At 45.3% G+C, this 27,565-nt stretch overlaps 1 protein-coding gene across 1 annotated transcript in view; it reads right to left on the bottom strand.

Moving 5' to 3' along the window:
• Nucleotides 1–2,647: 2,647 nt before the first annotated feature.
• LOC144100046 (fatty acid synthase-like) overlaps nucleotides 2,648–27,565 on the bottom strand; it is a 64,563-nt gene continuing 39,645 nt past the window's right edge. Inside the window, 5 exon segments of the mRNA XM_077633094.1 lie at nucleotides 2,648–2,969; nucleotides 3,469–3,726; nucleotides 4,456–4,716; nucleotides 6,087–6,363; nucleotides 26,943–27,129. Of these exon segments, the coding sequence (XP_077489220.1) occupies nucleotides 2,790–2,969; nucleotides 3,469–3,726; nucleotides 4,456–4,716; nucleotides 6,087–6,363; nucleotides 26,943–27,129 (1,163 nt within the window). The 3' untranslated portion in view covers nucleotides 2,648–2,789.

Here is a 27,565-nt window from a genome sequence, read left to right as displayed (position 1 = left end):
TTAATTACACAATTCGAGTGATAAAAGAACTTTATAGGAAAGCTTTTTCTAAGCATGTTAAGATCAGACCGTTGCTTTTGATATTTCCGTAACAGTACTTTACAATAGTTCGATATTCAAAAGTTTCTTCAGGAATCCTGGACTTGCCGAAGACACAGTTCGCAATTACCTACCTCTGAGGCTGGTTCTGAACATCATTTTTTTTCTCTCCTCGGAGAAAATTTACTCAAATTAATATTTCCAGTTAACAAACGAAAATTTTGGTATGTATAATGAGCAATCTCAAGCATATTTGATATAAAGGACCTTGATTGATATTTTGGTCTCAATGTCTGAGAAAAGTCACTTTTGCAAAATTTCGAAAGTTATTTTCTTAAAAAGTACAGCTTTTAACCGTTTTAAGTCTGTTTTAGCTTAAACTACAGGAGCAAGTGAAAGCTGAAAAATAAAAATTGTGGCTGAAGCAATGCAACTTTTATATAAAAATTTTCTGAAAACGCCGTTTCTTATTATTTTACTGAACCAAGAAAGGGTGGCAAATTATTGCGTGGTTTCATTAACAAAGTCACATAAAGTAGTGACACTTGTGAAATATTCTAAAACAATATTTTTCAATGTAACTCTGTTTCACGCTTGATTTCAAAATGTTAACATCCAAAAAAATTTGCCTATTCGTGGAATCCTCGAAGAGCGACTCGATAAGCAAAACAAAATTTCTTCGAAAAAATACTGCTCCTCAACCCTATTCACACAAACACCAACTGATCCAGTTTTTTTTTTTTTTTTTAAGAATCGGCACGGGTCGCTTATGGCGCTTGGAACGTTTCGTGTGCAATGCCCCAGTATTGAAAGCGAAAAGGACAGTGAAAGGTATGTGTAGTTTGCAATGCAACAACGTACGTATTTGTGGCACCTCGAGTGGAATTTCTATGTGCTGCGTTTTGCTCCTGTGGCAGACACTTACGTACTCTGCCCTTGTATGTACTACATCGGCGCTGAAGGCCGACTACTATGCTGGGATTTTCTTCCGAACACGAAGTCATGGCGTCTGATGAACGTGTATTGTTTTAACCGCCTAACAGTCGCCTCACTATTTCCTAAAGCATGGAAAGCTCATTTCATTGACGTGGCTACGGTGTCATTTTATCGAAAGGCTTTAATTTTATGCGCTCGGAGGAACCACAGTGCCCCAAAGAATCTTTAGCACAAAGTTAGTCGTGGGTAATAAAAACGTACAGAAAACGTAGCAGTGGTCGATGCTGAAGGAATAGGTCGGCCGTTCGTTTCTTTAGAGCATTCAGTGCTGTTCGCACACTCACCCAGGTCAAAGCTATGCGTTTTAGTACTCCCCTCTCGTGAGTTAGTATGTAAATTTATGGCTGATCCCATCACTGGACATAATGTGATTCTGGTTCTCGTTGAAATTGGCCTTTTCAAATTGAAGCCATACCAGGCAGTTCCGAAGCTTTCTTATTTCTTACAAACCAGGAATTGATTACTGGTCTGCCCTCAGAGTATAAATCTTGTTTATACAAAATTACCAGCCACGTTTTCCGCTTAGAAAATGCTGCACAGAAACTCGGCGTAATTTCTACAGTCACGCGTTCCGCAGAGCCATGTCAAATGAAGTTCCCGGAAAAGAGCGTTTACAGCTTCTTCTGGTTTGCTATGTTGGATTTCGAAATGATGAAACCTTATTTGGAGTCGTAGGCATCACTTTACCATCAACAATAGCTCAAGTCTTATATAAGCAGTATATACTATCAGCTGCGAGACATTTTCCATTTCACGAGAGACTATTAGCACAGCTGAATGCCGCTACGCTGAAGCAAATTAGCTTGGCTGTCAAGACTGTCAAGGCTGTTTACAGCTATTTCCTGGTAAATATTTTGCTAGCTGCTGCACAGCTGTCAGTTTCGCTCGGCCTTTGTCTTTCAAGAGTCTCCGAGACCTGCTGGACGGCCCAGGTTTAAATTTCGTCGTCATAGCATTCCGCCGCAGCCGCGAGTCGCGGCGGAATCGTTGTACTTGTCGAAGCCTGGTCGGGGAACTTGGTGCAATCCGATAGGATGTGCATAGTGTCGTTGTGCAGGCGACTAAATAAAGTTGTTTCCTCCTCGTCCTCTAGTTGCTTCACTGCACAACTGACGCTGGCACACACTGCACTTAGAAGGCCAATGCCTTCTAGGTGCGGAAAGCGTGCACGTTAACTTTAGCTGGGTCCCAGGTAACGTGACTAGCGCTATGACGTTGTTGCGCATGGCTTCCACAGTGCGCATCAGAGCAGGTTACGTTCAGCAGGTTAGAGAAACACGCAACTTCTCGCCACTCCGTGGTCTACAATATAGCGGTCCATAAGACATCATCAAAACTCTTCCAAAGGCCATGAAACAGAATGATTCATTGGCTTTCTTGCTAATCCATACGCGCGGTTTACTGTGTAAACACAATTGCAGAAAACCGGCATGCGCATCAGCACCTGATTCTAGAAAATAGTTCATTCCCCGCTGTCGGCGAAAGAAATACAGGAAACTGAGATAGCCTTACAGAGAACGGAGATACTCTTCCTCGATAAGAGCCTTCCATCCTTACTGTAATCTCCTGTGTGTTTTTGTTTTTTGTTTGTTCTTTGGTTTCGTGCGTTTTTCACCGTATACATGTCACGTGTTTTCCCGATGAAATTCAGTTGCTAGACAGCGCCCGTGTCGTCTTCTCCTTCCTAGCTCCGTTGTCCGTTTTGCGCTGGTCCACAATAAGGAATAGAGGGCTGGGTAGGAATCATCCAGTCATTAATCACTGCAGTTATTGGTTTGGGCGTCCCCTTCTCTATGTTTGCCTCCACAGTCCTCAACTCTTCGCTGCAGGACATGACGAGCAATGATGGCTGCGCACTGCTGAGCACCTTGTCCTGAGACGAAATCTTCGTGGAAGCCATCTACCACTTTCACCTCCACTCTTCCATGCACAAACTGCAAAAAATGTTAGAAACACGAGAGTAGAACTTTTATTTCCGCACATCCTCCTTCTCAATCACAGTACGCATGTTGGAATGGGCGCGCAATGCGCTCCACGGATTGAAAAAGAAGGTTTAAAAAAACAGGAACAAGGATAAGCGGCACCATGTTCTCTAAAATCTGAAAGCGACATTCGCTTTGAAAACTCTATAAATATTCATATTGGATTAACGTACGACCAATTTTCAACGCACCACATATTCAAAGTCGAGTTGCTGCCATGCATGGCTTCCTTTTTCCATAAATAATGGCAGAAAATGTCAGTGTCATTGTAGTGTACGAGACATGCAATGAGGCTAAACGGACGTTTTCAAATAGTGTACCCTAATCACAGCTGTAGCCCGTAGCTTGCCATGCAGTGCAACCTTCTGACGTTTTTGAGCTCTTCGAGAATTTTTGAACAGCCAAGCTTTGAAACAAGACTGCCGTATTGAAAGAATTTCTTTGTTCTCACTTCTGAAAGGCCGTAGTCTGGTGGTAGCTTCTTCGGCATAGTTTCTGGCTTGGAGGATTTGACAAGCATGACGTCGCCGCAGAAGTTGAGGTGCGGCCGATATTTCGACCCCACCATGAAAAGGTCGCGGAAGACTTGCACCGCCGTGTCCACGTCCTGGGGTCTCGTCCTCAAATCCGGAATGGCCTTCAATAAAATGGCAGTGGCTGCCTGTTTCTTGGCATCCCAGTCTGGGCATTGCTTCAGATGGCTCCGAAACTGCGCAAAAATGGTGTTGATTGCTTCAGGGGCCGCGCGAGTTCTTGTGGGAACGCGCTGTACGCTGTTTTGCTCCATTGCTCAAATTGTGAAATCGCGAGAAATGCAAAAACATCCTAAATATTATTACGAGGTTAGTTCAGCAGCAGGAACGATAGGCCGCGCACAGAAGACGCACCAGAAACCAGGTCACTCAAGCACTAGGTGCAGCGTCTTTGTGGTCGTCGACTGCCCAGCGACAGAACAATATTTAGCCGCCACTCGGTGCGAAGATGTGTTCTCAAAACTCGTAAAGTCCCCTTTTCATTAAGTTGGCACTGCCTGCATCTAAGCAAACCTTCATTACTGACAAGAAAACATAGCACATGATGACTTAGGCCAACCTGTAAACTATTCTCCCGAGTGGCCAGGTGAACGTAGCAATTTTCGCACAACTGTTATACTGACAGTATCCGAGCCTGATATGAATTCCTCCACCTCGAGTTTCAAGGCACTCTTTCCGAACAAACTGCTGGATACTTACGCTCACTTTTTTAAAGTCTATACCCTTCTTCCTGCTTCGGAAATACTGGCACGGCTTCGTGCTTGCCCAAGCTGCATATAGTGATTTATATTTTCTGACAAAACAAAGGAGCAGACGGAAGAGGAAAATGGACGCTATAATCTCTAGATCGCACCAACTGACCACCGCTCAGTCAACGTGTGTAGCCTGCGCGCTCTTGAATTTACCTCGGAGACATCGACGTCTGCCTGTTGCATCAGGAAGGCCCTGATCAAGAATGACTCGAAATCGCTCTGCCGTCCCTCGTAGCGGGACTGGAATTCCTGCCACCGAGCAGCAACGTAGAGGGGAGAGCCATCAAGCAATGTGAGGCTATCCACGGACGCACCGGAGTTCTGGAGCTGCACGGCCATCTCGAACGCCAGCGTGGCTCCGAAGGAGTATCCCGCAAGGTGATACGGGCCTGTAGGCTGCACTTGTGTGAGTTTCTGTGCAAGAGAGAATTTAAAGATAATGCCCAAAACAGCACTGTTAGTTTTTTTAAATTCTATGTCAATTTGAGAGCCAAAACTTTGGGTCGAAATTGGTCTGCAGCCTTCCTGCTAGAGCGTCGCTCCTAGCCGATATGCAACTTGAGGACCTTTAACCCCATATACCTTACAATATCAAAATCTTGTGCTTCATCCTGCCGCTCAGCCCGGGCTTGGAGGGATAAATGAAACCGCGGTTCGGCCCCAACCATGCAGTCGGGGCTCACGAATAATAACGTGACCAGAACCAGGGGATAGCGAACAAAATAGAGCTTTACTCAGAATCTCCCCAGACTGGTGACACGACTTACCCTCGGAGGCAGCCAGGGGATAGAAGGGACGGGTGCACTGCAAAATGAGGGAGAGGAGCAGAAATCTTCTAGGATGATTCCCGCCCTCATGCAGCGCAATCCCTCGTGGACTTTTTCCTCATGTGTTCTCCGCCTCTCGATCTCAGTACCTCGGGGTGCCTCTCAAGTTCCCCTTTCTCACCAGATGGCGTAAGCGGTCTCGCTCTGTTGCGGGAGCTGGTGGTTTCTTAGGCAGCGCATAAGGGTGTCTCGCCTCTATTTAATCTAAATTAATGCCCGAGCAGAAATTACAGTTTCTGTAAACAATTTTAATTGCGCTAAACCAAAAACAAACAACCGAAAGAAAAATCTCTGAGGTTTTTCGCACGGTCATGGGCCCAAATCCTCACCGACATGAATGCGCAGCACCACCCCCTTTGCCAGTCAAAAGTGGCACGCCTAAAGTGTCCTCACCCTCCTGCAAGCTCTGAAAATCTGCGCAAAAGCTTTCATTTCACGTCACTGCCACCACTGGGAAATTGGCACTGAACACCGAAAGCTTCTGCAGCAATATTAAATGTTTGATACACCCCATCGATTTTCTGTGACCGAAAAACAAGTTGGTTCGAGCACAGGAACCGTCTTACAAGTCTTATTTTGCAGCAGCTAGGAACGATGTGCCGTCAATATCGGAATGTTCGCCAAGCCTCCCACCGCACAGTAAAGTTTTCTCACAGGTACAAGTGAAAATATCACCGCTTAGTAACTCCAGTGCGAAAGATGCTGTTAGCTGTTGATGTCCAGGCCACGGAATTCAATCGATTCCAAGAAAAACTGGACGTGGTCTATGGACGTGGTATTGTCTTGAGCAACCAGCTCGAAGGTGCCGGTCAACGTGCATGAGAATCTAGCTGGCTGCCACGCGACCGATAATATATGCACTTACGACGCGTACCGCCAACAAAGAATACCGGCCGAAAACGACGAGAACTTCATCACTGTAAAACTGCCAGCGCCTGTCAGCCCTCATGTACGCACCTGAAGGTATATGGCGGCCATCTCTTGTATGGAGTGTACAGGGATGTCGGTGGTTCTCTGTACTCCGACTGCGCGAACAGGGAGGTGCACCGCGACCTCAGAGAGATCGTTGACATGACCGTGTATTGAGTGCACCATGAACAGAGGCGTGGCTCCATCGCGTCCGTTCATCTCGATCAAGACGCGTTCGGGAAATAGGTTCCGCACGATCTTCAACCGCAGTGCCTGAGACTTGTCTGTCGAACCTGGAAGGCAAACAAGATTTTTACGTTCTTCACTGCATGCCACCCCACCGCCTCCACTATCTCCTTAAGACGGAGAGCAAACGTCTGAGATGCTGGCCACATCGATCGTAAACCTTGAATGCTTCAAGGCCTGAGTCCGGTCATTAAGGCATGTGTCCGCAATTATTTGAAACTTTGCAGCACATGCATGGGTAATGGACGCCCGTTCCTTCCACTCCATCTTTCTATTTTTCTTCGTCGAGTTTGGCATCTCGCCTTCTTTTTCTCCCAATGCACGGTTGCTCCGCGTCCTTTGGTTCAGTAGCTCGACACCTGTCCTCTGAACCACCACAGCGCGTCATATATCGTCTTGCGCTGTGACGACTGCGCACGTACTTGCTTTGTAGTGCTCGCTCGTCGCTGTGCGGCAAGGGAACGTGAGAGGCATATCACATCATGGACGTCTATAAGCGTGCCTTCGTCGCTAAACGTATCCAAACCATTCTGAACCCCACAAGGTAGGCAGACTTGCAGATATACGTACAAAGACCCGATTAGTCGCACTCAAAGGCGAAACGAGCCGATCGAAAGGCTTCAGCAATTTTGATCATACCACTAGCAGAAACCGCTATAACCGCCCTGTAATAGGTAAGCTAGTGTTTGTCAGACTACTTGCATCATTCAGATGTACTGCCTGAAGCTGTTCCGAAGAGTTTTAGAGCTGTGAAGAGCTCATTGTTTTCCTTAAAAGCGGCGCTGCAACCTGCTGACCTCGAGAAATTTACCAGTGGTTTCGGCCAGATTTCGATTCGTTGTTTTGTAACTGCTGGGTTCAAAAAACCATGGCGTGGCCTCCATGATGACTTATTGTCCCCACCTTTCTGCAACCCAATGCGAATTGAGTTTTGTTCGTCAGTGCCTACGTCATACCATGGCTTATGTCAGCAAGTTCATAATGGCTGGCCTGATGAAATTTTGAGACTTTACGTCTTTTTAAAACATCTACGCCTCAACTATTGCTGGCATAGGCTGGAACAAATGACTGCAGTTCCAAGAAGCTTAATTAAGGTCATCGCGGAGTAAAAATCTACCCTCCATTTGCCTGAATCTACTGCTGGAATTTTAATATATGTCCTCTGCCATTATATTAAGCGTGTTTGAGACATTTTTATGGTAAACGAAGCAAAACATTCTTAAAACCGACTTCTACCAGTATTGTTTAGTAGCGCGGCTAATTACTTCATATGTCACCTGCCCACAAATCCTCTTGATATCAACGTAATCGGTGTCAGTGTAAAACCGATTACGCACTCATTATAATGTCCATGACTTTTTCCATGTCGAAAAACAGGCAAAATAAATGCTTCATCCAGAAAACACGACAATGTATTAGTAAAATAGTCTCACATTTGTTTTTGTTTGGTGTTGAAGATATCTCATCGTTCCACAATATACAACCATCATCACAGGGCAATGCATCCCAACAAGAAATAGTTCTCCAGACAAAACCTAAATGTAGCAGTTTGAGCATGCATTACATGCTCTGCAATGTGCAATGCAATAACAGTAGGTATTTTACTTCTGTAGCATTACAGCGGCCAGGCAAATGAAGACTTGGCCCTCGTCAGTCGGTGTAGTACATCCTTCGAGAAAGGAGAAAATACTTATGACCTCGAACGATCGCGTCGACGCGAAAAGATGGGATTCACCTCCAGCTGCTTCGGACCAATCGGCGCAGATTTTCTCCTAGCTTTTTAGACTGACAGTCTCTCGTGGTATGGCTTACAAATAACGAACTTTTATCCGACCGCGATACAGCTCGAATTCAAGAGCATGCGGGCACTTGCACGTACCAGCCCAAGTTCGAAAGCATGGCCGGTTTAGTGCCAGTGCTTACTAACACAAGAGCACGCGGCCGTTTGGACGCGGGAGACAAAGCTTGAGTTCTTAGGCGGTTCTTAGGCCTACGCTTGGTGACACTTGATGACACGCTTGATCAAAGAATGAGAGAGCATGCCAAGCATCATTTCTCCCCGCGTGTTCAGCTGCTAGCCTCTCGCACTGTGGCACCAATTTGGCGGGTCGCACGCGCTATTTTGATTTACTGCGTAAAGTGGCCGCCGCGAGTCAGTGTGCTCAGGAAATCGGAGCCCAGATGCTAGCACATTCGCCTCCACTTCAATTTCATCGATCGCCCGAGAATTTTTTTCTTCATAATGCAAACATTCGAATCGAAAATGATATGGAAAAGCTCTAAAGGCAGCATTTGCAGGCGACGCTTGAAAGCTACCCACTGCAATCCTGTGTTCATGTGTGTTGTACTGAACTGGTGTCACACGCACTTTCCCGGAAGAAAGTCAGGAGAATTATCCCTCTTCAGTTTCACCGAGCTATGGACAGTGAGAAGATAAAACATTACAGGTGTACTCATGAACCGTTGATAAATCTGCCTCGGAGAAAACGCAAAACAAGACATTCCTTTTTCCGCAATGCAATATATTATGAGACCTAATGCATTTTCTTTAAAAAAGCTTGCATAATGTAGCATTTTCTGCTATTGCCGGTTGACTGTCTCAAGGAAGAAAAAAGAACTGGTACGGTTTTAACGTACTTAAACCGTGTGGCCGTCGTGCGAAAGCATGTGTTCAGCCTGGTTGGCTCATGGTTTTCCTTTGCCTGGTCGTCAGCACGTCTGGCGACGATATTAGATGGATAGTGGTATTAGTTCCTAAAGAAAATGATATGCGATGCACAGCGAGAGAGTGTGTATATTAGTTCGATAGTAGTATTAGTTGATGAAGACCACGGCGTGGAATCCACAGCGCAAGAGTTTGTTGGAGTTTAACGCGTGGCGTGATCGGCTGCGGATACCATGTTAAAAAAAATAAGTGGTGATAGCACAGTGCTCTTTTCTAGTGGCCAGCAAAGCTATCAGTTCGCGCTACCGCGGATTCGAACCTCATTCGCGGCAATATTTGTTTTATTTGTTTATTCATGGTTTGGCCTCGGTCACCCTTTAGGCCAAATTTCACACAAACTCTGTAAGCCGGTTTGACTTCGTGAAGTGATGGTTTCTCACTTAAAGAGCACAGGTTGAATCAATGGGGGAAAAAAAAGTTATCAAAAATGTATAAAACTCTCGATTAAATGAAAGCATTTTCCAAAACTTTCACAACCAGCGCTCAAAAAGTTGTACAGAAAGGATTGTCAAGATTAAGAGACAAGGGAAGCCAGTTCTCCGCTTAAGCTGCACTTGGAGAATATTAAACCATTCTTGCACGAGCAGAAGTAACATATTTAATAGCGGATAAAAGGACCTAGAGACAATTGCCGCTGAGCACAGGGCAGGAGCTACAAACGCTTTAAGTTCACATTTCTGGCAGAATGTCTACTTTGTGTGGTTCCTGCCCCCCCATCCGATGGTGCACACAGGTGCGGGTCACTTTTCGACAGCTAAAGCTGCCTGCCCTGAAAAGAAGATGTTGCCGTTGCATTTACCGTGATAGCATCATGATTATGGACATAAACGCAGACTAGGTGTTTCATTGTTTCACAGAGTAAGACATCAATTGCCCTTCTAAAGAAAGGGTCAAAATTTCTTATTGCCGGATAACTATCGTTGTTCCTTATTGCTGTGGTTAGTGTTTATTTTTATTTGGTTATATTTTTATGCTCCCCTACGATGTCTAATGTGGTATGTGTTTGGTTTTTTACGCTGCTGATATGGTATATTCACAGTAACGTAGACTTTGCTAATTTTTACACGAGTTGTGTGACGGTATACCCCTGCGCCAACGCTTTTTAAATCCAGCGATCGATTTCGATTTGCTTCTAATCTAGAGTCTATCTATTCTAGATTTCCTTCTAAGCTAATGGTTGTCTGCCCTTTTTCTCTCCAAAGTCCTGTCTGTTTCGCTCTAAGTTTTGCTTACAATGATCATTCAACAATTGACCCAATAGTCTGCGCTACTCACTTCCATTGGTACTCGCTGCCAAACCAAAAATGAAATCCCACCGCCCCTCACGTGCCCTTTTTCTGGCAGCACTGGGCCGCTCCTCCTGCTTCTCACGCCCATCTCTGAGGCCACTCCTCGTTGCCTATACCCCATGTTTTGTTTGAGCCGTTCCGCGCGAAACTCAGTTTCTTCCACTGGCCGACTTGTTACGTACGCCGAGTGGACCTCGGTATCGCAACAAACACTCTGTCGCTCTGTCTTTCCCACCGTTTGGCAATAAAGTCTGCAGTTAGGATCATGCCTTGAAATTCAAGTCTTGTGGCGCTCTGGTTTAAACTGCCATTCCCTCCCCAACGACATTCGAGCGCTCGCCGGCTTTGTAAAGATATACTGCCGCGGCCGGCCACCAGCGCGCCGAACGTGCAACCGCTGCCGGCGCTCCCGTCCAGGGCGCACAGCGTCTTGGCAGTCTGGCAACTTGGCAGTCTGCCAAGTTTCGAGCCACCGCCGCCGTTGGACCCGTCGCAAGATAAACACGCCGTGAAACATCCTTACCAGCGCGCTGCCAAAAGGCTTCGGTCGCCGACGACGGCGCGAAACTGAGGAACGAGCTAAGAAAATCTAAAATATTAAAATTATTTACTATATACTTTAACAGGAGTGCGAATCTAATCAGAAAGTAATCATGTGCGCGCTGCTTTCCGCGTGCTGCTCATACCTCGAGGCCAGCGCGTCCCGTCGCTGGTCACAAAGTCCACACCAGCATAGAGGTTCTTCTTGAACACGCCCAGATCATCTGCTTGTGCGAAGCGGGCCGGTGACCCAGTGATGGCTATTCCTTCCTTCATCATGGCCCCCTGAAGCGGGAAACACAATCGGCGCAAAAATGATGTCTACAACTAAGTAATTGCGAAATATTCTCGCACTTTTTCTGCGCGCGCTTTGAAACAGTGCTTGAGACCTATACGCACTGAAACAGGCAGAGGGAGCCTCCATTTCACTATTTTCGCGTTTTTTTTAATGCGATTTTGTAGCGCAACACTTCAACACATGAACACACAGGGAGACGTAGTGTTGAGCTACAAAATCTCGTTTTTGAATCATGAGGCAACTAGGCCCCAAACAAACGCTGCTGATCTTGCTGTACCGCAAGGAAAACTTTTGCTTGGTTTAAAGACAGTATTTAAGGTCTAAAGGATACAGTACCCCTTCGGTAAAAGCAGAAAACCGGTGTACGCCTGAGCAGTACTTGTCGTTGGGCTAGTCGGTTTGCTTCCATGCCCCATGCATTACCGCTCCGTTCTGTAGTCCTTGTTTTTGTGCTTCGTTTTTGTCCGCTGAGTCCTGCAAGCCCGGGCTCCGAAATTTTCGGAGCCCTTCACTACGGCGTCTCTCATAGACCAAGTCTCTTAGGGACGTTAATATATATAATTATAATTATAATTGGTTTTTGGGGGAAAGGAAATGGCGCAGCATCTGTCTCATATATCGTTGGACACCTGAACCGCGCCGTAAGGGAAGGGATAAAGGAAGGAGTGAAAGAAGAAAGGAAGAAAGAGGTACCGTAGTGGAGGGCTCCGGAATAATTTCGACCACCTGGGGATCTTTAACGTGCACTGACATCGCACAGCACACGGGCGCCTTGGCGTTTTTCCTCCATAAAAACGCAGCCCCATAAACCAAAATCAAACCAGAAAACCGGTATATCTACGCTGAAAAAAAAAAGAAGTACAGGCATAGCACTTATGTAGAACAATCGTCTGGCTAGACAGCCGAAAACGCGAACCCTCTCAGTAATAAAGCAGTGCCACAAAATCGGGCTGTAGAGAGAAAATGCCGTAGTAGTTTTAATCATCTAAAATGTAGTGGTAAACATCATATATAGTTGCATATGCAAATGTTTCTAGATATACTTCAGTTGCGAAATTCTTCGGCATGTCAATGGGGATTAGCCGACCCGCCGCTGTTTTTGCCACCTTGGCGCTCAGGTCGCGGATAGTGCTGTCGAAGCAAAGCGTCCTTGCCTAGTTGGGCAAAGGATGGGCCTGCCTAGGAGTGCCGAAGTCGCTTTGCAATGTTATTTGCGGCCTTCTTTCAACAATCGGCATTTTTTTTTACTTCTATATCGCGTGGCTACGAGCTTGAGAACGGCAGTGTTTCATTTTTTTTTTTTTGCTAACGTGACTTATGCCCCGAGTCTGCTGTAGCTGTCGCACAGCAATGGTAGGCACCTGCTGCGTTCACCGTGCTAACATCTGTTGCAGGTGCGCTGTTATGATAGGGTGCTAAGACGCGAGTGTTGGCGTGTAGCGAATTAATTTTAAAGGGGCTTGCTAGTCACGTACCGTGCCAGGTCAGGGAACCCCTCCGTGCACACGTGTCCCGGCGACATCATTTCTCTTTTTTTTTAATTTGCTCGCCGCGCCGGTTTTGTGCTTTGCGTTGGTATTCATGAGGCTCGTAATTTCTCAACTTGCTGTTTCAATATGTGCGAATTAAAGGCAGCTTATACTGTTCCCATAATTCTCAGTATTTTATTTCATTTAATTTATTTTACCCTCTAGGCCCGAGGGCACTGAAGAGGAAAGTAGTTGTACACAATGGTTGTGTACAGGGCATTTCAATTCTAATTATGCAATTGTAGCTAAGACAAAACAAAAATTTGCGGTGGATTAGCTCTGGTTAAACCTGGAGTGACGCGGCTGCTACAGCTGGCCGAGTGGAACTTGATCAGTTGAATTGCAAAGTCAGTCTTTCGCCGCTTCGTTTCGCTGGGCGTTCCTTCTTTATCTTCGTCCCACATGACACGGCGCATGCGCACAGCTGTTGCAGCTCGGTTTTGCCGGCACGCCGCGCCGCCGGCAGCAGCTGCTGCTCCGCACCACGTCGCTGGTCACGGTACCAACCACGTGACGAACCACGTGGTTCATCACTTGGCGCAGCCACAGGGTGGCGGCGCCTCCACCGCCACGCTGAAGGCTCGAAATGCTATCGTAATGTAGCTATCGCTACAAAACGCTGACAATAGATGATGTAGGCTGTAGTTCCGGGAAGGTGGCTCCAGTCCTTTGCTGTTCGTGGAAGAAACGACTCTGCTGCACATTTTGTTTTAAAGAAAGGAATACCTGTTTTTTTTTTTTTGTGAATGATCCAACTCGTGATGGCGCATATGATGGAGGCGGTATAAAATCGGGTGGGCTGTCTGGCGTTATGGTACGTTATTTTGTGCAGTTAACACAGACGAGCGTACTTTCGGCGTCTAGCAAGAGATGTTTACTGTAATGTATTCTTCATAGATATTGCGCTAAGGGTGCGATTAGAGTTCTGAAGGATGAAACGTGCCGAGTTATTGTGAATAAAGTTCAAAGCGCTGATTAGGCTTTCCGTGAAGAGGTCCCAAGTGGACACAGCATATTCCGACTTACTGCGGACTAGATATTTACAGAGGAGAAGTTTCAGTGAGGTGGGAGCAGAGAAAAAGTTCGGAAGAAGGTAGCCGAGGGCACGGTTGGCGTTGTTAAATATGAAATTGATGTGAAAATACCAAGTTATATCGCTCGTTATGCGGACGCTTAAATAGCGGTATGAAGACACTTGCTCTATTTCGATGTTATCAAGGTGGCAAGAAGTGGGGTGGGTAGAAATGCTTCGATACACGTAGTACTTTACATTTGATTTTGTTTAGTTCTATTTACCACGTGGTACACCACTCACAAATTTCATCAATGTCCTTTTGGAAAAGAAGAGTGTCCTTATAGTCGTCATTTTCACGAAATATTGCGCAGTCATCTGCAAAGAAATGAATGTTGGAAAAAAATGAATGTTGCCTGATGTAATATTATTGCGTTAATACCTACACCGTTATTAGAGTAAGTATGTATGATTAATAAAGGTTGCTTAAGCTTCACTAACTGTACACATTGTGCATGCTGCACATGTGCAATAACGTCGCTATAATGATACTGGAGATGTAACTTAGCTCGCATACCGGCATGGCATTGAAACCTAGGAAAAAAAAGAGACCGTCTGAATGAATAAATCACAAGGAATTGAAGCATTTCATACCACAATTAGCCAGACTTAACACGGCGGGTGAATGGTTTTTCCCATCGATCAGCAATTAATTTTTTTGCAGACAATCACCTGCCTTCCTACCACTGCCGCCGTTTCACCTAAGGACTTATTCGCCGTCTCTACTGCTTTCGACTAACATTTATATATATCTTCTTCGCACAAAGAGACTACCAGTTACCTACTGCGGCGGTAACTTGTATTGTCAGAGTGATACACCTATTTAACTAAAATTCCTTACGATACCTCTAACTGTCGTTTCCTCTTAATGCATAGTGCTGTTAGTAGGCCTCTTACTACAAATTACTCTTTTCAAAGGCTTTCTGCTCTGTTCTTAGCCTCAATGTAGCCTCTTTTGCGAGCCTTTCAAGCTACGGCTGAATAGGTGATAGGAAACCTCTACTTATCCGCTGCGACAGACAACGACTGGAAAGCCCCAGGTCTCATCGGTGTAAGTTTCTCGCTTTGAAAGTCCTCACGACCGTCATTGTTCTTCCCTTGATCAAGGGTTCGTGCACATATTGCTTCACTGCTGTCAAACTGTCCACTCTCAGGCCTACCAATGCACTCTGGCTGTTCGGGCCCTCAATCATTCCATGTAATTTATCCTCTGAGCTACTTACTGAAAAAATATCGTTAATTAGTGCCACCGCGCTTGCGTTCCCGGCATATTAAATTCCTCTGAAAACTTTATAAATATTTCTCAGTTGAAAGTTCTGCTTGAGTATTGCGCAAATACCGTTAACAACACGGTAAAGACTCAATTCTGTCCCCAAACACCTCTCTTAATTAGTGTCTTCAAGCTCCTAATTTGAGTGTACTGGGTAACGAAGCTTGTACAAATTTTCATGTACACTAAGACATATATCCTGGACGCATTGTGTACTCACTAACTGCGTGACCTTTCATATTCTCACGGAATCAAGAATTTTTTACAACTCGTTAACATTTCTATTGAGGATACTGTTGTGCGCTGCAACTCTCTCGCATCTCTATACACGACTCCGGTCTGCATTGCAAATGTGTTAAGACGCAGCTTAATCGTAAAAGTCATGTACCGGTATGATAGTAGCGATTGTCATAGCATGTTTCAAAACAGCGGGGAAAAGAAGATCATAGGGCCAATTCTAAAAAAAAAATTGTGGGAAATGTCGGTAAGCCCACGTTCGCTAATATACTTCCTTCGACGATTATCGCATATTGATATCCTGGATTTCAATCCAATTTTATTTGAAAGCTGGTGGTATCTCCAGCTTTCAATAATCTGATGTAATTCGAGTATCAACGGCTAACAAATACACTAGAGTAGTACTACTGAAAGCCAAAACATTGCTCCTATATGCAAGCAAACGTCAGTGCTCACCATCGCACTCAAGTCACTTGTGCAGCGTTGGGCTGTACCTTGTTCAATGGCACTCACATCTACTCCGCGCACATTGCAGGACACGATCTGTCGTACCCTGGAGACGACTGCAGTGTTTCACTGCGATAATACTCTATATTCACTGACAGTTGTATTTTCCCTGCAGGATGACAGCGAAGGATCTGTTGCCGCAACGTGGGCTTGAAACACATTTTGTCCAAAAGCGATTAAATGCCAGGCTGCTTTTGATTTAGTGATTTCTCTTTATTTTGCGTCAACGAAGTCAATCACCGAGACTGATCCGCAATAAAAGCTTGTTCGTGACACCAAGCATTTTTACTTATGTATTTCCTTCTAAAGAGCCCGTTGACAAAATGGGGGGGGGGGGGGGGGGGGGTGCTACATAAAACGCAAACTGAAAGGAGCAAGCTTGCAAAGCAATAATACCTTCAAATACGTTAACAGAACGTCAACAAACAGCATATTTAGAAATGTTAAAGTCAGATAATAGGCAACGATTATATGCAAAATAGAAAACAAAAAGAACAAGGTAAAAAGATGTGATTAAGAACTTTGCCGTTATAAGATGGCCGCTGCTGGCAAAGGACAGGTTTAGTTGGAGAGACATGGGCGAAACCTCCTGCCCTGCAGTGGACGTAGTCAGGCCTATGATGATGATTATAAAGTACAAAAGAACAAAGAACACGAAAAGAACAGAGCTAGACCTTGTACACGAGTGATGCGCCAAATGCGCACATTGAAGATCCCCACTTTGCAAGTATACAGCATAGGTACAAAAAGGCGTGGATGTCAGATAGCCAATGTCATCATTTTTTGCCCATAACAAGCTACGTTCAGTTTATGACGTCGCTTAGCCATTATGAAGGGGTGCGCGTCACTCCAGTGGATGCGTATCTACACCCGTAATGACCAAAATGCTGGAGGGCTGTGAGAGCTATTCTTGATATTATGAAACTGCGCCGTATAAATTAAACGCGGTCGGGTGCACCATCCTCCCTGCGGAGCGAAACCTTCGGTACGTGCGCTTGCAATAAACGGATGCGTAGCACAGCTGCTTCGATGTACCAGCCACCCGACCCTTCAGTTTATCCGTTTTGAAAAGCCTCATAAGATTCATAAGCACAATCATGAGCGACACTGCGTTCAATGAATGACGAGAGCCTCACCTATTGAACTCCAATTATCATTCTGTCACGCTAGCAGGTATGACTCTACCTTCGTACGCTGTAGTCTTCAATTCCTTACATGGAAACAAAAAAGTTTGAACATTTGAAGAAATTCGCTACGGAAATTTCTGTATCGCTGGCCTTCATCAAATGGCCAGCGTAACGGACCACTGTAAGAATAAAAAGTTGTGAAAATGATGAGGACACAATATGACTGTATGACAGAGCGGACCATGTGTCTGTCTTGCCGTCTTCTTGGCAGTTTAAGCGGTTTTTCATCCCCAAAGTCCCGTACCGAGTAGTCCCAACCTTACTGCTGGAGGAATGAAGAACTGGTAAGTCCTCCGAGCGTCGACCGCTTCTAATATTAACACGATTTAACAGTAAAGTAGAGCCTTATTGTCAACATTCTAATGCAAGTCACTGTCGCCAAACTATAACCATTTTATGACCATACTGTGGCGGTGTTTATAAAATTCATGAAAATGCACCGCAGTGTTGGCCTAATGGTCTGACATCCGCCTCGCATGTGGGAGGTGCGGGGTTCGATCCCCAGCGCTACCGGGGCGGCACCCACTGCTGATACAATGGTAGAAGCTTTTCGCTGGTCTGATGCTCGGCTTATTTAGGGTGAAACGCTTGGGAAATGGGTCTGGGACCTCCCCTTGAGTAGAAGAATATTCCTTGTTCCGTGGCGCTCTTTGGCCACAGATGCCCTTGCGCCATAAAAATTCATCATCATCATTCATGCAAATCCAAACGCCGTACCACCGCTCACAGGGGTTGCTGTTATAAAGTTGTCTTCCCTTCCTCTCAATCAAAACGCGTGCCATGCTCACTGGTACTATGACCTTTCTGCTGAAATAACTTGCGCACTTTTCTGTGTGGTTTTTGTGGCAGCGTAATTCATGAAAATGTTTCAGTGAGAGTAACTCAGCTTGGAAAGCAGCCACGCCTGCAGCCGCGTTGCAAAAAAAAAAAGAAACAGGATCTACATTCTAGGTTAAAAACCGAGCCCTCTATAACTCGTGGGAGTGGAGAGTGTTCTACATCAAGTCCTCATAGTTTTCATTTGACAGATAGTATCATCAGTCGATGTAGACGGTTTCACTTCACTTCACTTCACTTTAATACCTTAAAAACCCTCGTTAGAGGGTATTACATAAGGGGTGGGGCACACAGAAATGAAAAACAGAGAGACTAAACAGATAAGTTGAAAGTTATACAAATATAAGATTATCACTAAGCCAGTACACGCGTGATTTCTTTGATGAACAATGATTGGCATGTGATAGCAGCAAGTTCACGGGGAAGGCCGTTCCAGTCGTTCGCGGTCCGGGGGAAGAATGATGAAGAAAATGTAGTGGTGCGGGCGCGAGGTCGTGACACTTGCTGCTGATGGCCGGTGCGGAGGGAGATGCGTGGTGGTGGTGCGCAGATGTAGGGTTCCTGTCGTAGCTCAGAGTAAAAAAACTTGTGAAACAAACATAAACTAGCAATGTAGCGGCGATGAGCAAGGGTAGGTAGGCTGGACTGTGATTTGAGGGATGATATGCTGATATCAAAAGAATACGATGAATGAATGAATCTAGTTGCTCGGTTTTGGACTGCTTCAATTGAATTACAGAGATATGCTTGCTTTGGAGACCAGATGGGAGATGCGTATTCTAGTTTTGATCGGACTAATGATTTGTATGCGAGGAGCTTGACATGCTGAGGTGCAGGGCGTAGGTGACGCTTTAAGAATCCTAGTGTTCTGTTGGCGGATGATATGATGTTTGAAATATGCGTATTCCATGTAAGATCATGACAAATATGAACACCAAGGTATTTGTATGATTGGACAAGATCGAGAGGAACGTTAGATATGCTGTATTGGAACAGAAGAGGGTAACGGCGACGATGGAACGACATATATTTGCATTTACTTGTGTTAAGTGTCATTAGCCATTCACTGCACCAGTCTTGTACATGAGTTAAATTATTTTGAAGGGATTGTTGGTCAAAGGTGTTAGTGACGACTGCGCAGGTGCGCGTCTAGAATGCAGTGGTCATGTATCCTGAATAAGAGTATCAAGCACCTAGAGCCGTTCATTCTCTGGCAGTACAGGCGCACTGGATGCGATTACATGCCTCGTGTAACTACACACCGTCAACTATAAACCACATTTGGGACCCGACAAAACACGCTTCACCTGCCTATCAAAACACATCCCGGAGCTCCTCAAAGTGCACGCGGCATGCGCGTTTCCACCTTTCCGACTTTTTAGGGCGAAAGCCTTATTACTAGCCCCATACGAGAAAAGTCGGCAGCGAGTGCTAGTGAGTGTGCGTAGTCGCAGATGACACTGAAAATTTCTCAGGTGGCAAGGATGGAAAAAAAATTATTGGCGACAAATTTAAAGTGTTCTTGACCCTTACGGGTCACTGGGCGCCGTGGTCGATCCTCGGTCCAGAATGGCGCACTTGACGGCTGCCAACGTGGCTCGGTGTACGAGAAATCGTTGCGCTTCCTCGTCCTGGCTGGTCAGCAAGTCCTCCCATTTGTCACACTCGGGTGGTCTATTCTAGGCTCTAAGTCTGCCTTAGGGCAGGTCCATGTGACGTGCTCTAGTGTAGGTTTACCCTGGCACCATGGACATTCTCTACATATTGTGTAGGGATGACGTCAACAAGCGGCCGCGGTGGCTCAGTGGTTAGGGCGCTCGACTACTCATCCGGAGTTCCCCGGTTCGAACCCGACCGCGGCGGCTGCGTTTTTATGGAGGAAAAACGCTAAGGCGCCCGTGTGCTGTGCGATGTCAGTGCACGTTAAAGATCCTCAGGTGGTCGAAATTATTCCGGAGCCCTCCACTACGGCACCTCTTCTTCCTTTCTTCTTTCACTCCGTCCTTTACCCTTCCCTTACGGCGCGGTTCAGGTGTCCAACGATATATGAGACAGATACTGCGCCATTTCCTTTCCCCCCCAAAAAACAATTATTATTATTATTCTTAAAGTGGTTTTTGATGAAAAGAAATGGCGCGGTAATTGTCTCACATCTCGGTGGACACCAGAACCACGCCGCAAGGAGAGAGAAGTGGGAGTAAAATAAGAGAGAAAGAGGTCGCAATCTCAGACAATCATATAAATTATTGTTCTTCTCGTGACTGAAGGAAGGATGGAAAGTGCACGGGCCGGCCCACTGGCTCGACCTGAACCACAAACGCTGCCGCGTGCAGACAGAGGCGAATTGAAAGGTGTGCGAAGAAAGAACAAACAGTCGCGTCTGCCGAAGCGACGACACAGAGTTTAAAAGAACCCCCCCCCCCCCCCCCCTCTAACCGCAGGTATCTCTAATCAATGATTTCTTTCGCTGCATGGTTGACCCGCACTGAAAATTTTCACCTGTAATATAACAGCAAACATACACGACCTGGAATAAAGCGGTCGGGTTCTGAGATTTCTGCGGCTGTTTCTGGACACTGAATATAAAAGCTTTGTAAACTTTGTAAACATTGACTGCAGGGCCACTTTCCTAATATTTCTTTCCTGCCGTTAGTGTGCAGTCGCAAAAATCGAAAAACCACGCTATGAAATCTCTGTTTCTCTGTTTCTCAGGCGCCTGCCCGGTCGAAGAACGCTCGTAATTTCGTTGGTTGTAGCCCTTTCAATTTCGTAGGAGCTGTATTCAACATAAATTTCTCACACTGGCAGCGTTAGACAACTTTAACCTCGTAATCGCTCTCTTTGCTGAGGATACCACTTCTTGCATTAGACCAAATTATAAAACTGTTTTCTGCCAGGTTACTGCAGATATGAGAAAAATTGCATGCACGCAAAGTTATGACAAATTCCGTCCTCGATAGATGATATCCCGCTTTATGACAGCCTTAATGAGCAGAGCTCATAAGCCCGGTTCGTATAGCTTCATGCGCAACAACCCAGCATTGGCTGGCAGCAGTCCGCTGAACAGTCGAACAGGGTGGTCAAAATAAATGCACGAATGTATCCCTCATTAATTATTACGTGATCTTTAAACGATAAGACATAAAAATTCTTCATTATGTGCTGACGTGGTCGACGAACTTGAACTTCCTTTTGCAAAATAGTTGGCCTTTCGATCGTTCTTTCACTACTAAATTCGCCATTGCAACATTGCGTTACGTTTCGAGGCTTACTCCAGTGCCTTTCAGAAGTGTACAACAACACTCACCGTGCTTTCTCCTTAGACACAAATTTCGATAAAAACGCGAATGGTACACCTATGCAGCATAGGTACTTCGTAAACGACGCTGACCATTTGCAGTATACAACGTGGGCCATTAAATTTCAGCTTGAAGTGCGCAATTCAGACTTGAACAGTCATGAATACGAGTATCCGTGACTTAGTATTTCTGTGATCGTAATTAGTTGGAGCCTGATTGTTGATAGCTGTAATGCTGAAAACTGTTGCGATAATGCCGCTTTCGGATGCGTTCTTTTCTTTTAAGATCCATACCTGTGTAATATGTAACCTTGACTACATTGAGGCAATACCATTGGTCTACGTCGATACGGCCGCTATCTAATGTTAGCCCGAGAATAGGCTGGCAACCAGTTCCCGCCTAGGAAGTATGTCCATGTACAAACTCAGCCCTGGCTCGGCAAGACGGGTTGGGCTGAGCATTTTTTGAGCGAGTTAGTAGCGTTGGCTCCAATTTTGGGCCGAGGTTATATTACCCTTGGAATTAACACTATCGCTTTCATAGTGTGATCAACCTGATGCAATTTACTTTCGCCAAAAACTCCGTTACTGTTTTCGTGAAATGCTTTATTACTGAGTTAAGTTAGGTTAAGTTTAGTTAAGGACAACGCAGCGAGCCATAGAAAGAAAAATGATAGGTGTAACGTTAAGAGACCGGAAGCAGGCAGATTGGGTGAGGGAACAAACGCGGGTTAATGACATCCTAGTCGAAATCAAGAGGAAGAAGTGGGCTTGGGTAGGACATGTAATGAGAAGGCAAGATAACCGCTGGTCCTTGAGGCTAACGAAGTGGATTCCAAAAGAAGGCAGACGTATAGGGGGTGGCACAAAGTTTAGTGAGCGGATGAGATTAAGAAGTTTGCAGGCATAGGGTGGACACACCAGGTTATGGAGAGGGTCAATGGAGAAACCTGTGAGATGCCTTTACCTTGCAGTGGGCGTAGTCAGGCTGGCGAAGGAGAGGGTTCATTGGAGAGACATGTGAGAGGCCTTTGTCCTGCATTGGGCGTAGTCAGGCTGATTACGGTGATGATGATGATGATGATGATGACCATAAGTTACTATCACTGTACTCCTCCTCTTCCTCTCGTGCGTACGAGTGCAACGACATATCTGTTGACAACTTATTTCACTGGTACAAGCGGCTAGTCAGTTTTTCATAAATCCTGGAGGGCAACAAAATATTTAAATATGCATTTGTAAACGGGACGCAGAGGCAATCTGAGCCTCTGGAAGCCACGCTGGAAACGAATAAATTATCGCGCTTGGAATGCAGCGGCAGGTACCTACAAATGCATGTTCCAAGGATAAACAAAAAAATCGAATCATCATGACTTCTCTTTCGTAGCTGTTACATCATGAAGCCAGCGTTCTCTGCTCCCTGCGTGACAGAAACACAGGAGTACGTGAATAAATACTACTGCGCTGACTGTTCGCTGAACAACCGGATTAGGCAGCTACCGCTGCTCAAGATTGTCAGTAAAGCGAGACACTGGCCACGATTAGTTACTTAATATGAATACCTCCACAAATCGGGCTTCCGAGCAACTGTTCTAAATTAACTAACTTTTGTAAGCATTGTAGCGCGTTTCGCGCCCCCTCGATATGCATCCTGCGTGCCCACGACATGCAATCTCCGAGGCTGCAAGTGTCACTTTTTTGTGTAAGTGCGAACGGTCAGATTGTTGCCACGTGCATTTGTTTTTGCTACCACGGGCAAACAGTTTCGCTCTAAGAAACGAAGAGCACGTTTGGAGGGAAGACGCGCCACTACTGTTATAAATTTTCGCTCCATCTGAATCTGCAATTTTCTAATAGAAATCTGCCGACACAAAGCTGTTCCAAAACGTTTCGAGGTTTCGAGAAGACTTTGAGTGAGAACTCGAGCAACATCGCACTGTTCGGATAAAGTTGACAGATAAAACAGAAAGAAATGGGAGAAAGTGAATGAAATAAAAATGAAAATATTGGAAACTAAACCAAATTTATATCGGATGTGATCGTTTGTACCCGTAATAAGTTCAGAACCAGCATCACCCACTTCCACACGGTTGTGGAATCCTTACCTTGTCGGCCCACGAGGAGTCCTGTGCGCATTAAGGGATGAGAGAAGCTCCTCTAAACTCGTGAAGGGGCCAGGCGCTGTGTCCACTCCTTCTGAATGAAACTGAACAGACAACCCATATGTCTGCATCTTATTAGAACTATGAGTCCGTCGGAATATTCGCAGGCTAAAATGATATCGTATTTTAAAGGGACCATGAAATCACATTTCCTCTTGTTAGAAAAAACGCAAAACTTACGGTGTCTCATCATTCGTCGTGGCAACTGCAAAAATTGTTGAGCTAGCATCACTAACACCGAAGATATCATCCATTAAAAATAATTCTTCCCTCTGTCCTCAAGCCATGGATGACGATGCTTCGTACTAATAGTAAAGAAAACAAACATTCACTGCACTTCACCGTGCCCCTTCATGCCCAAGTTAATTGAGCATCCCCAGTCCAAGGTTCACCCAGATTCCCCATTTTACGTCATTAGAGGAAGGACGGCTAAGAGCGCTCTGCGAGTCGTCTCTTTAAATGTTTATCAATTGATAGGGTGCATGCAAAACCTTTAAATTGGCTCGAATACTTGCAACGACAACCTCTACATATCTGTTCAGTTAGCATATAACCATCAAACTCATTTCATGGTCCCTTCAAGCAACCCGGAAGTATATTATGCCCCAGATAATGCCCGCTTTGAGAATAGATAGTTTTCTTTCAAAGACGTACTTTCTTTTGGGACTTGAAGCCAAACTCTCTGGAAGTTTTTATTGTTGATGGAGGTGATGGTGGCTGTTACGGTAAGTCGGCATGCAACAGACACACCTTGGAGAGCAGGAGATGAGAAATCCGCCGCTGTTGTGGAGTTGTGAAGTTCTGCACTCAACGTTGCGAAGATTTTCAGTTCGGAACGCACAGGATATTGTGGTTCAATTTTTTTTTTCATTCACTGTTAACTAATCGTCAATAAGAAAATCACCACAACACTAATTCCTCTACTGTTATCCACAACGTTATATAGAACACAATATATCCATCTGCTTTCCTCGATTTCGACAAATGCTGGATTTTCTAGTAGGATGCTTTCGTTGTGCTTCTAGTCAAATGGCGGCTACTTTGATGTCAGTGCAACATAACTCTAGTCTAAGGATGAAGCCTGCAACTCGGATGGTGTTATTCACCCTCTACCAAAGTGTAATCTGTAAGCAGTGTTGCAGTAAATTGTTATGTGCTTCTGATGCTAGTGCCAGAAAATTAAGAGCCTGATGCCGGCAGTAGACAACAGAACCGTAGTACAGAGCAGGATGAAAGTACTAAATTTTTTCAGCAGTTCCTCTTTTTATTGTTCCGCACAACCAGGACTGCCTCCATTCTCTGTGATGGTTCTTCAGGGCCGGACCTGGCAAGCATTGCCAGCTGCGCCGAGCTTAGCTCCTTGACCCCAGATGAATGTTGTGCGGGAGGCTTCGACCACAGTGGCCTCCACTTTCTCATGGATGAACTGCAAAATTGTAGAACGGGGAGTGAAAGATGTGTTAAATTGGCAGATCACTCTTGAAAATGCGAACAGACATATTAATGGTTTTCTGCCAACGCCGGCAATTCGCGTCATGCCGTTTCCACTCCGTATGGTACTCGCTACTACATGCAGCTCGGATAGAAAGTGTGACGTCGACATGTTCTAAGGAGGCCGCATTTTTCGGTCAGAATGTTTGGTGTAAGTTTGAGCAAGCAGTGTGAAGGAAAGGGGTCTTCGATTGGCCATCTTTTAGCCAGCACTCAGTAATTCCTCGTATAGCGTTTTTTTTTTTTTCAAAAATATACCGCGAAAAATATGAAAGCATATGTGTGATTAAAAATTTTTTACTGTATCTAGGCTTTCAAATTGGCTCGAGGACATTGACTTGGTCTCCCACGCAACTAGGAGAACCTGCAAAGAATCTACCAAATGTTAATTTTTGCCAACCAATATCCCTCAAGAGAAAAGTGTACAACAGCTGTATCTTACCGGTACTCACCTACGGGTCAGAAACGTGGAGGCTAACGAAAAGAGTTCAGCTTAAGTTAAGGACAACACAGCGAGCCATGGAAAGAAAAATAATAGGTTTAATGCTAAGAGACCGGAAGCGGGCAGAGTAGATGAGGGAACAAACGCGCGTTCTAATATCCTAGTCGAAATCAGCAGGAAGAAATCGGTTTGGGCAGGGCATGTAATGCGAAGGCAAGATAACCGCTAGTCCTTAAGGGTAACGCAGTGGATTCCTAGAGAAGGCAAGCGTAGCAGGGGGTGGCAGAAAGTTAGGTGGGCGGATGAGATTAAGAAGTTTGAGGGGATACAGTGGCCACATCTGGCAAAGAACAGGGTTAATTGGAGAGACATGGGAGAGGCCTTTGCCCTGCGGTGTGTATAGTGAGGCTGATGACAGTGGTGGTGATGATAATGGCTAGACATAGTTTTCTTAATTTTTGAATTTTTGATGGCGCTAATAAAATTTTGATAGTGGCTTTTTAATGTGGGCAGATTATCTCGTATACGGTGGAGGCGATTTTTTACAACGACAGCTGCTTTATATTTGGCCGAGCCATTTAGAGCAGCATGGAGTCTACCGTCATCGAGGGTCGTACCGACAATCTGATTCGTAGCTAAACGACTGCGCGGCAGCTGAGTGCGAGAGAAAAGCCTCGTAAGTGCAGCTGGCCGCCGCTAGGAGCCCTAGTTTAGCCGATTGGCTGAGCCGACGGGAGAGGAGGAAATGAGGGTGTGCGGCCCAGCCAATCCGTTACAAAGGAAAGTAGGTGACGGCAGGGGGCGCTGGCACTGCTTAGGGAATAGAAATAAATCAGAGAGCTGTTGTAAGATTAACACTAGGTGCCCATGGCAAAATAACAGGCACCGTTCGAAAGACAGAAAGTTAAGAGTGAAATACTATAAGAAGATCGCCTGAGGAAATACCACGATAACAATTAGCAGCTGAGGCATTTAAATACTTATACGAAAAGTGCGTTGACTCACAGTGGCGGAGAAGGACCTAAAGACTAACCAGTAAGCATGCAGGAAACAGGGACAGAAAAATAAAAGCTTAAAACAGCAGGTGAAAAATGAAGAAGGTAAGACCTGGATTATTTCAATATAAAAGAAAGAGACCGTAGAACTAAATACAAATGAGAAAAGACAAATCAGAAATGAATCGTTCAGTGATAACTCAAGAGGCAGCGCTCTGCTCTTTGGAGATAGGTGACAGTTCCGTAGAACGCGAAGCTACAAAAAGAAATTTAGGCAAGATTATGAGACATGTGCAGTGTGTTGTATATGTTAAAGAGTAATTGAACATTTTATATTAAATGTGGCGAAATCCATCCGGATGTAAGCAGAGTCAATCTCTTTGAGACCCCAGTGCTTAGAGATAATAAAGGTATTGTGACTGAATCTGCGGTTGAAGTTAGTATACAGGGGTTTTAAGATTGGTGGCTCAAAAGCAGTACGGTGATGCAAAGTTCCAAGTTCACGATTAAAAATTGTATTTAATCCGAAAAAGGAAACTTTATAGATTTTACCCTTAAATTTGACAGATTACTAAAATGAATATAGAAAGGCGAGCATGGAGGCACCTTCCATCACTTCATTTCAAAGCGGAGTCTATGTTCTATCCATCCATCAATCCAGAAGGGAAAAGCCGGGTGCCGGTCGACGGCATTTCCTTTCCCCAAAAAACAATAATTGTTATTATTATTGTTAGCTTACTCTCGTCCCGTTTGGTTAAAGCTTCGTTTCGACTGGAGACGCTTTGTCGCCGGCTCCCTCCCCAATTTGGCGAAGCCTGCGGAGCGTAAGCTTGCGTATTTCGGCCATGGATAGGGTGACGTCATAGTCTCTCTCCAGCGTCTGCTGCACTTCGACGCCAATCAGAGAGTCCATGCCAAGGTCACCGAGGTTCTTGTTCGGATCCAGACTCCCACCGCCTTTCACACCTGCAAACGAATGCGGGAGGGATAAGATTTTACTTGGTGCGGAGTGTTCACTTCGACTGTAGCAAAATGCATGAACCCTTCCCCGCGGCTGCATCTCTGCAGAATCCGTAGGTACCACTTGACTACTTAAGGAGGAGGAGGAGGAGGAGGAGGAAAGGCAGGGAGGTTAACCGGAAGAATAATCGGTTTTCTACCCTACATTGGGGGAAAGGGGTGAGGGGATAAAAAGCGGTGTATTCTCGTACGCGCCTTCTCTCCTGCTCACAGGTAATAAATATCACGGGCCCACCTGTACAAAGCTATCTTTTAATGCAGGTAATTGCGAGGATTCTATAGGTAACGACGTATTACGACACCTGTACCGTTTACGCTGCTCAAAGTTTACCACATGAAAGGTTGGTTTATGGTCTATGGTAATGGGGGTTTAACGTCCCCA

The sequence above is a fragment of the Amblyomma americanum genome, chromosome 8, assembly GCF_052857255.1.
Source record: "Amblyomma americanum isolate KBUSLIRL-KWMA chromosome 8, ASM5285725v1, whole genome shotgun sequence".
Lineage (NCBI taxonomy): Eukaryota > Metazoa > Arthropoda > Arachnida > Ixodida > Ixodidae > Amblyomma > Amblyomma americanum.
Note: the sequence above shows the minus strand (reverse complement) of the source record. Positions and strands in the feature narration are given on the sequence as shown.